Genomic DNA, 8,641 nt, shown 5'->3' with positions numbered 1-8,641 from the left:
TCTGCATGAGAGCGCCCTCCGGCTTCGAGTATGAATGAAACATGCACTGCATGCTCACATCGTCTCTTTTGGATATGAATAAATCGTCCAGTCCTATCTCGTTTATCTCGTTTCTTCGCCCATGTACACACACATCCAACGCACGCACACAGAAAAAGTGATTTCTGATTGACAGATAAATCATGGTTGATCTGTCAGTCAAATGCACGTAAAATGCATGCGCTGTTATTTCAATATTGTTGTTAATGTTGAGGTTATTTTAGCTTCGTACATTTAGTTTAACTGCACTGTTAAAGAGGGCGATTTTTACCATTCAACTGAACTATGTGCATGTATTTTAGACACTTACATTGTTCTTTCTCCATCCATGCAATAATTCTATCAACCGAGTTTTCTATTTACTTACTGCTGTGTGCTCTGGTAATATCAATGGTATTTCAGGAGCTGACAAAGTTATGATTTAAAATCAGAGCATAGCTCACATTCACTAAGATATTGAAACGCTAATGATGCTGATTCAAACGACAACGCCGGTGTCCTGACATTTTATCCTACCCGTCAGATTGTCCTACCAGGGTTTACTGCGCATGCGCACATCAATATTGCGTCCTTTTTCTCATGCTGAACAACAATATTTAATGTATCTGCATTACTGTAAGGGTAGGTTTAGGGTTGGGGTAGGTGTAGACTTTAATAAAACACAATCTAATTGGTAGATTTTTTTTTTTATTGGTTTCCTGTAGCTGTATCCCTTCTAGCTACAACCACTAATATAACACATAATTACTGTATTTGCATTACTGTAAGGGTAGGTTTAGGGTTGGGGTAGGTGTAGACGTTAATAAACCATAATTTTACAGGTAGCATTTTTCGTTGTCGAATTGTACTACCCACTGTTTTAATGGGAGGTAGCAAAATCTGACAGGGTAGCACAAATCGACAGAACACCGGTGACTGACAGTCAAAGCAAAGCGCGGTTTGAACGCCCCGCTCCCCAGCTGAACTGGAAGTTTTGATTGGTTTTGCACCCGAGTCAGACCTGTCTGTTATTGCCTGAAGCACAGGGCTCCACCCCAGAAGTTTGAAAAGTGCCCATCAAACGCCGGCTCGCTCTGTTTCTCCATCGGCACTCCTTTTTCTAATTTTTAATTTTTTTTGTACTTTTGGTGAAAAATAAATGTAGCGAAGTTGAATACTTTAGTTTTATTTTACTCAATTAAAAGTAAAAGTACCACAATTTAATTATACTCAAGAAAGTAGAAAAAATTAAAAAACGTACTCAAGTACTGTAATGAATGTATTTGTAATTAGTTACTTTCAACCTGTGGTAGACACTCATGTAGTTGAATGTATTTGAAAAATCGCAAAAGGCTGCCTGTACTTGCCACCCTCTGACCTAACGTGATCGTTATGGGACGTGTTTTGATGAAGCGCACCAAAACAATCGATTGCTACTTGGTAATGTTGTACAAAAACACAGATTATGATTGAAATCACCATTATTATTCATGTTCTTTCCATTTGCTTCTGTTCTCACTCACTCGTAAGCAGAGTAATGACTTTATTTATTCAATCATATTTGTGCGTTGCACGCAGTGATATCGTGAAAGTGATGTAGAGTGTGACGAAATCCGAACACATGTGGTCACATTTAAAACTCATGTGAAGAACAGGTGTAAATGGACATTTGTCTCAGCTGACCACTTGTGATTGGATCACTGAAAATGCATCGTAATACCAGGTTTAAACAGGACCAGTGTGATGGATCAGTTTTGACTTGGCTTCTATTCCTCACAGGTAACTAAAAGCGATCTTGAGAAGTTGAAATGCACCTACAGGCAGTTAACTAAGGATGCTGTTTTAGCGAGAGACAAATACAAGGAGGCTGTTGTAAAAGGTGAGCTGTTTATTCATTCTCTGCTCATTCTTTCAAATAATAAATATTCGATTTGTCGTGATGTCCGATTCACAACAAAATGACTGTTACGAATCAATTCTTTTTCTTGAGTCAAATATATGAAAAAGTTTTAGGCTTAAAAGTTTAAATCAGGGTCGGTCCAGTATCCACATTCAGTGACCGGAAGTGTGCTGAGGTCTGATAAACGACAAAGCTCAGTGTCCTTAAAGGGATAGTTCACTCAAAAAAGAAAATTCTGTCATTAATTACTCACCCTCATGTCGTTCCAAACCCGTAAGACCTTCGTTCATCTTCGGAACACAAATTAAGATATTTTTGATGAATTCCGAGAGCTTTCTGACCCTGCATAGACAGCAAGGATCCTAACACGATCAAGGCTCAGAAACGTAGCAAGGACATCGTTAAAATAATCCATTTGACTTTAGTGGTTCAACCTTAATTTTACGAAGCTACGAGAATACTTTTTGTGTGCTAAGAAAACAGAAATAACAACTTTTCAACAATTCGTCTCCTCCACGTCACCCTATAGCGCCATTTTGGAAAGTATCACATACGTAAACAATGTATGCTGTTCTGTGTCAGCAACACCGTATGCGGATACGCTGTTTACATTGTTTACGTTTTGATCTGAACGTAAACAACGTATCCGCGTACATACGTTATATACATTGTTTACTCCAAAATGGCGCCAGGGTGATGCGGAGGAGACAAATTGTTGAATAAAGTCGTTATTTTGGTTTTCTTTGTGTACAAAAAGTATTCTCATAGCTTCGTAAAATTCCGGTTGAACCACTAAAGTAAAATGGATTATTTTAACGATGTCCTTGCTACGTTTCTGAGCCTTGATCGTGTAAGGATTCTTGCTGTCTATGCAGGGTCAGAAAGCTCTCAGAATGCATAAAAAATATCTTAATTTGTGTTCCGAAATGAACGGGAGTCTTACCGGGTTTGGAACAACATGAGGGTGAGTAATTAATGACAGAATTTAAATTTTTGGGTGAACTGTCCCTTTAACGCACAATTAATCCACTCTCTATCTGTAGTACGCATTGGATTAGTATTCAGATACTGCTTCAAAGCTAAGCGCGTTCCATCATTTATCACATTTTGGAACTCACATGGCCCAAAATTGTGAAATATTGAGAAACTTACCAGTGTAAGTTAAATGAATGCAAAGTGTTGCACATTTAGTTGGTGCAGGGATGAGTATGTGTATTTTGTCAAATGTTTGCAACTACTTTTTATCACTTATTTTGAAACATCACAATTATTCATTTGTGTTGTCTGTTACATAGGGACAACTGAACAGACATTCAAAAGTGTTTTAAAGTGCAAAGTATTGAAAATTGAAATGTAGAAATAAAGCTTTACACCCACTTTTCACCCAAACATTTGGGAAAAGTACAGGAAACGCATAATTTAAGTAGACAAGTGCCCCAAGACCACAAGTGTTGGCCATCACTGAACTCACAAATGACTCCCTTATTGAGCCATGAATAATTTATTGAATTTGTTTGGTTCAAAATGAACAGATAAACGTTACTGTACTGTGCAGTGCACTGTAGGTTTCTAATGTGCACTCTAGGTGTCTAATTCTGGTTGCCATTTACTCACCTTCATGTCAGTTCAAACCTTTATGACTTACTTTTGCAGAGCACAAAAGAAGATATTTTTAAGAACGTCCCTGTGCTTTTTTTTTTTCTGAAAACATTCTTTAAAATATCTTTTGTGTTAGCTGGTTTTGGGTGAACTGTTTTGGGTGAACTATCTATTCCATCAACCCATCTGTACTGAGCAGTTTTGTAATTTGGCAACCAATGCTATATTTTGTGACCTTTTTTTATAGAGACTTGCACCATAGTCTCTCGATCAGTGGTTCTCAAGCTTTTTGACACCAAGGCCCCCCATTGTCAAAGACAATATTTAAAGACCCTTCAAGGTATATTTGGTACTTCTGCTAAAATGCTAATTTTTTGTTTACTGACAGTAGGATTGGCAGTATGTTAAAATAATTCAATAAAATAATTATAAATCATTCAAATAATTAAATTTGAATGATTGAGGATTTAAAAATATTTTAGCGCTTGACTTGACTTTTTTCAGGCCTAGAAATTCCGCTTTTGTAATTCTCTCCTATATCTAGGTTTTCCAAGTTTACATTTTTATTTTATTTTAGCTTATTTTAATGCTTGTTTTGTCTTATTTTCCATCTTTTTAAATCATCTTGGCAGTTTGCTAAGGTGTCCTAGTGCCCCCTCTGGTTCAGGGGTTCAAAGTGGTGTCGAGCATTAAAAACCAATATCAGTTGACCATTATTTACAACTACTTGTATAACAAAGCTGCATTTCTCAAAGGCTTGCACAACACAAGCAGGTGTTCAGAGGACTTCGCCTTTTATCTCACCGGCACAACCACTTTTCTTTCTCCTGCAGGCAAAGAGACTGAAAAAGCCCGTGAGCGTTACGACAAAGCCACCATGAAGCTGCATAACCTGCACAACCAGTATGTGCTAGCGGTGAAAAGCGCACAGCTGCATCAGGAGCACTATCATGAGACCGCACTGCCTCTGCTGCTGGACTCCCTGCAGAAGATGCAGGAGGAGATGATCAGTGCACTGTGAGTGGTCCAGATTCCACTTCTGGGGTTTTTCCACTAGGCATTCCTGTAGCTCAAACAGTAGCACATGGCACATGTGTGTTGATTCCCAGGGAATGAATGAACTGATAAAATGTATATATGTTGAATGTAGTGTATGTTGCTTTCTTTGGATTAAAAAGTGTCTGGCAAATGGATAAATGTACATGAAAATGTTGATGTCCACAGTACACATCAGCCAAATATCAATTAACACAGATAATCATTTCAGTCTGTCCATTAGTTTTCAAAAACAAAGGAAACATAATGCACCTTAAAACTAAATTCTATAAGTACCAGAGGGTTCAAAAGTAAAACTATAAAGAACATTCATTGTTACTGAACTGTGAAGTTATCGAAATGGTCATTTTAAGGTAGATCCACTTTTCTAGATGTAAGAAGGAACTTAACTGTTGAACTGAACTGAACTGAAGAAAAATGTCTAGTTAAGATCTGTGAAACTTAAACCAGTATAATTACTTATTATCTGTGCAGTTTAGGTTGCACATTTTTGTAATAAATTCTATTTAGACAAAAAACATACAGGTATAATGATAAAAATAGCCTAGAATTTTCATTTCAGGGTCCCAACAAATGTAAGCATTAGCAAAGAAAGCTATATAACTTACCCCACCGTTCAAAAGTTTAGGGTTGGTTAGACTTGTGCTCATCAAGAATTTTAGAAATACAGTAAATTCAGTAATATTTTGAAATATTATTACAAATTAAAACAACTATTTTCTATTATAATATGTTTTAAAATGCAGTTCATTTATGTGGTGGTAAAGCTGAATTTTCAGCAGCCATTACTCCAGTCTTCAGTGTCACATGATACTTCATTAATCATTCTAATATGCTGATTTGATGCTCAAGAAATATTGCTGCTTATTATCAATGTTGATAAAAATGTTTTTAGGATTCTTTGATTAATAGAATGTAAAAAAACCCATCTATTTTAAATGATTTTTTATATCATTATGAATGCATTTACTGTCACTTTTGATCAATTTAATGTGTCCTTCCTTACTTAATAAAAGTTAATAAAAAAAAATACTTACCCCAACTTATGAACAGTAGTTCATATATGGGCCAATATCACCATAGAGTGCCTTTCAACCCTCACAATACTCAAAATATTTTGGTTTTAATTTCCCATTTACTTTGTCATGCCATAAATAGTAGACACTCAAGTACTATAGAAACAAATTAGCTAAGCTCCCACACATTTTTTTTAGATAATTATAGGCCATTATTCGAAGCATAAACCATAAGATATATCCACCCTGTCATGGACATATATATATATTACTGTTAAATACATTTTCATTGCAAAATTAAGATGCAAATTATATTTTCTGAAAGGTATGATGTCCCTTTCCTAAACAGGGTTATTTGTTTGCTTTCAAAATATAAATACATAAAGGATTTTATGTAAACCATTTGTTTTTAAAGAAACTCATACAATTCGCACATGTATTTTTTCTTATTTGGAGAAAACTGTGATATTTGGATGCAGTTTTTTGTTTGCATGTTATTGCCCCCACACCTAGCTATTAAACATTGATTGAATCATTATTTAAAATATTATTGTAAAATATCAAGATGACAGGGTGGACCAGCACATGACAGGGTGGACACATAATGCAGAACACACAAAGCATGACAAAATATGACAATGAAACATTTATTTAACTTGTAAAAAATATAATAATAATAAATAATATAATTACATCCTCAGTCACATTGATATACCCCCCCCACCCCATTCATTTTAGTTTTGAGCAATATTAATTACAAATGAATGCTATGTCCACCCTGTCGTGTGTATGTCCACCCTATCGAGTCTAAATGGCCGACAGGGTGGACATTTTGAGCTTCAATTCACAACATCAATAGTTTGTCTAGTTGTTGAAGAGAATTTGGTATATTTAAACTTACATATTCTGAAAATACTGTATTCTAATCACTTCTGGCATATTTTATGCCGACAGGGTGGACATGCTAAGCTTTGGCAAAGCAAGCAAACAAACTCATACGAAGAAAATTTGTCAATTGAAAAGTCACCTACTTGCTCACCTCAGCCGTTGAAATTCCCGCCACTGAAGAGACAAAAAATCTGTGCATCCTCTTACACAAAACTAAAAAAAAACTAGAAAATGTATCTAAAGAGCCAAGTAATGCTTTTGTTATGAATATAAAAACTTAGCCTAACATAACACACCCTTTTATAGTCATTTTTATGTTATCATGGCAAATGAGTTATTTATGTACAGGACACCAAAAGGCACCCTACAGTGATATTGACCCATATGCAAGTATTGCACAATTTAATATCATTATACAATTTAAGCACATAATAGTTATATCTGTAGTTAAATTAGTTTTGCCTTCTATATGTACAAATAGGCTTTTAGGCATTGACAGGAGAATACAGCTTCCTCTTGAACTGTGGAGGGCAGTGTAGTCTTTGGATTGTACTGTGTCTGGGTGTTGTGAATGCTGTGGAGCGCCACGTGTAATAAAATCTTTTCTTGTAGACCTTGCGCAACCAGTGCAGCTACACTAAAAACCTTACTGCATGATGTAGCCCCAATCCAATATCTCATTGCTGTCAGAGGATTAGCGGAGAACAGAAGTCTCTTTGGGGTTTTTCTTTTCTTAAGCTGTTTTTTAATCACAGAGTTTGCGGTAATCTGTAGTGGAGGTTAATCCACACAAAGGAACCATTTGCAAGAGCCTTCTGGGATTTATTTAGAACGCACCACTCTATTATATATGACCATTCAGTGTGGGTCAAACAACCATGCAGAAGTTTCTTCAATGTTGGACATAAAGTTTAAGAAAAGTTGTATATTCAGAACCACTGATTAGCTGAACTGTCAGTTCATTTAAAAAAATGATCAATAATAGATTTTTAGTTTACATAATCAGAAAAATGATAGGGTTGTTCAAAACCCTTCCCTTAAGTATGAGCTCAATAAGCACCACTGATGTTAATAATAATCCAAGTAGATTAACTCATATCAATGACATGGTACATTCATAAATGGATACAAACAATGATTTTAATTTTCTTTTTTTAATTCTAGTAAGGGGATTCTGGAGGAGTACAGTGAAATCACCAGCCTGTTAACAGATGAAATAGTGAAGGTCCACAAAGAAATACACACTTCCATCGACCAAATCGATCCACTGTCAGAGTATGACAACTTCATCGAAGTTCATAAGTAAGACACTTGTGAAGAAAAAAATGCTAATTGATTATAATGTGTTATAGGTGTGATTAATTTCTATTAAAGTCTTTTTATTTTTAAATAATAATGTAAATAGTATATTTTTATTATTTAAAATATATTTTTTGTCAGAAATGTTAAATATCACTGAGATCTTTTCAACAGATCACCAGAAGCCAAAGAAGCAAATGTAGAATTTGATGCAACGCTATTAGAAGAAACGGAGAATCTTCAAGCAAATGAGATTCTGTGGAATAATTTGACAGCAGACAGTTTACAAGCAATGTGAGTTGCTCATTTCTCAGTCAGCGTCACTTAAGAGCTGGGAATTAGATGCAAGATTTGCATGAATGCTTCAATCCTTATGTTTGGTAATAATGCTTGATAGCGTTAGTTTACATTACTGAGTTTCAGCCTTTTCCACAGTCTCCATATTCAGTAAGCAGAGTTATTTTTTTATACTACCAGTCGTAAGTAGTAGACCTGATATGGTAGATAACAGTAAAGATGTGTGTTTGACTGATCTCAGGCTGAAGTCCACCTCAGAGGAGCTGCTCCTAACCCAGCAGAGTCTGCGCAGCAAAGAGGACCTCATGCTGGACCTGGAGAACAAACTAGAGGAATCTACCAAAACCTATGAGAAGAAATCCGAGTGAGAGAATGAACCTCCTTTAACCCTTACACAGAATATATCAAATCAGGGTGTTGTCTCTAAACCAGTGGTTCTCAACTAAGGAGGCCACAAGATAACCACAAATTAAATTGAAACAAATTTCAATTTAAACGCAGAAACGCATTAAAGGGGTGGTTTACTGTTTTTTTTTCTAGGCTTGATTGTGTTTATGGGGTGCAGTCT

At 35.7% G+C, this 8,641-nt stretch overlaps 1 protein-coding gene across 3 annotated transcripts in view; it reads left to right on the top strand.

Moving 5' to 3' along the window:
- Nucleotides 1-8,641, top strand: part of LOC107709787 (tyrosine-protein kinase Fer-like) — a 64,936-nt gene that overhangs the window by 36,430 nt on the left and 19,865 nt on the right. For all 3 annotated transcript variants that reach the window (XM_016514408.1, XM_016514406.1, XM_016514407.1), the window contains 5 exons: nucleotides 1,798-1,897; nucleotides 4,351-4,534; nucleotides 7,642-7,779; nucleotides 7,951-8,070; nucleotides 8,315-8,437. In XM_016514408.1, coding sequence (XP_016369894.1) covers nucleotides 1,798-1,897; nucleotides 4,351-4,534; nucleotides 7,642-7,779; nucleotides 7,951-8,070; nucleotides 8,315-8,437 — 665 coding nt within the window. The remainder of the gene's footprint in view (nucleotides 1-1,797; nucleotides 1,898-4,350; nucleotides 4,535-7,641; nucleotides 7,780-7,950; nucleotides 8,071-8,314; nucleotides 8,438-8,641) is intronic.

The sequence above is a fragment of the Sinocyclocheilus rhinocerous genome, unplaced genomic scaffold (assembly GCF_001515625.1).
Source record: "Sinocyclocheilus rhinocerous isolate Xijiao unplaced genomic scaffold, SAMN03320098_v1.1 scaffold267, whole genome shotgun sequence".
NCBI classification, from domain to species: domain Eukaryota; kingdom Metazoa; phylum Chordata; class Actinopteri; order Cypriniformes; family Cyprinidae; genus Sinocyclocheilus; species Sinocyclocheilus rhinocerous.
The sequence above is the reverse complement of the archived record's forward strand: the minus strand, read 5'-3'. Positions and strand labels throughout refer to the sequence as shown.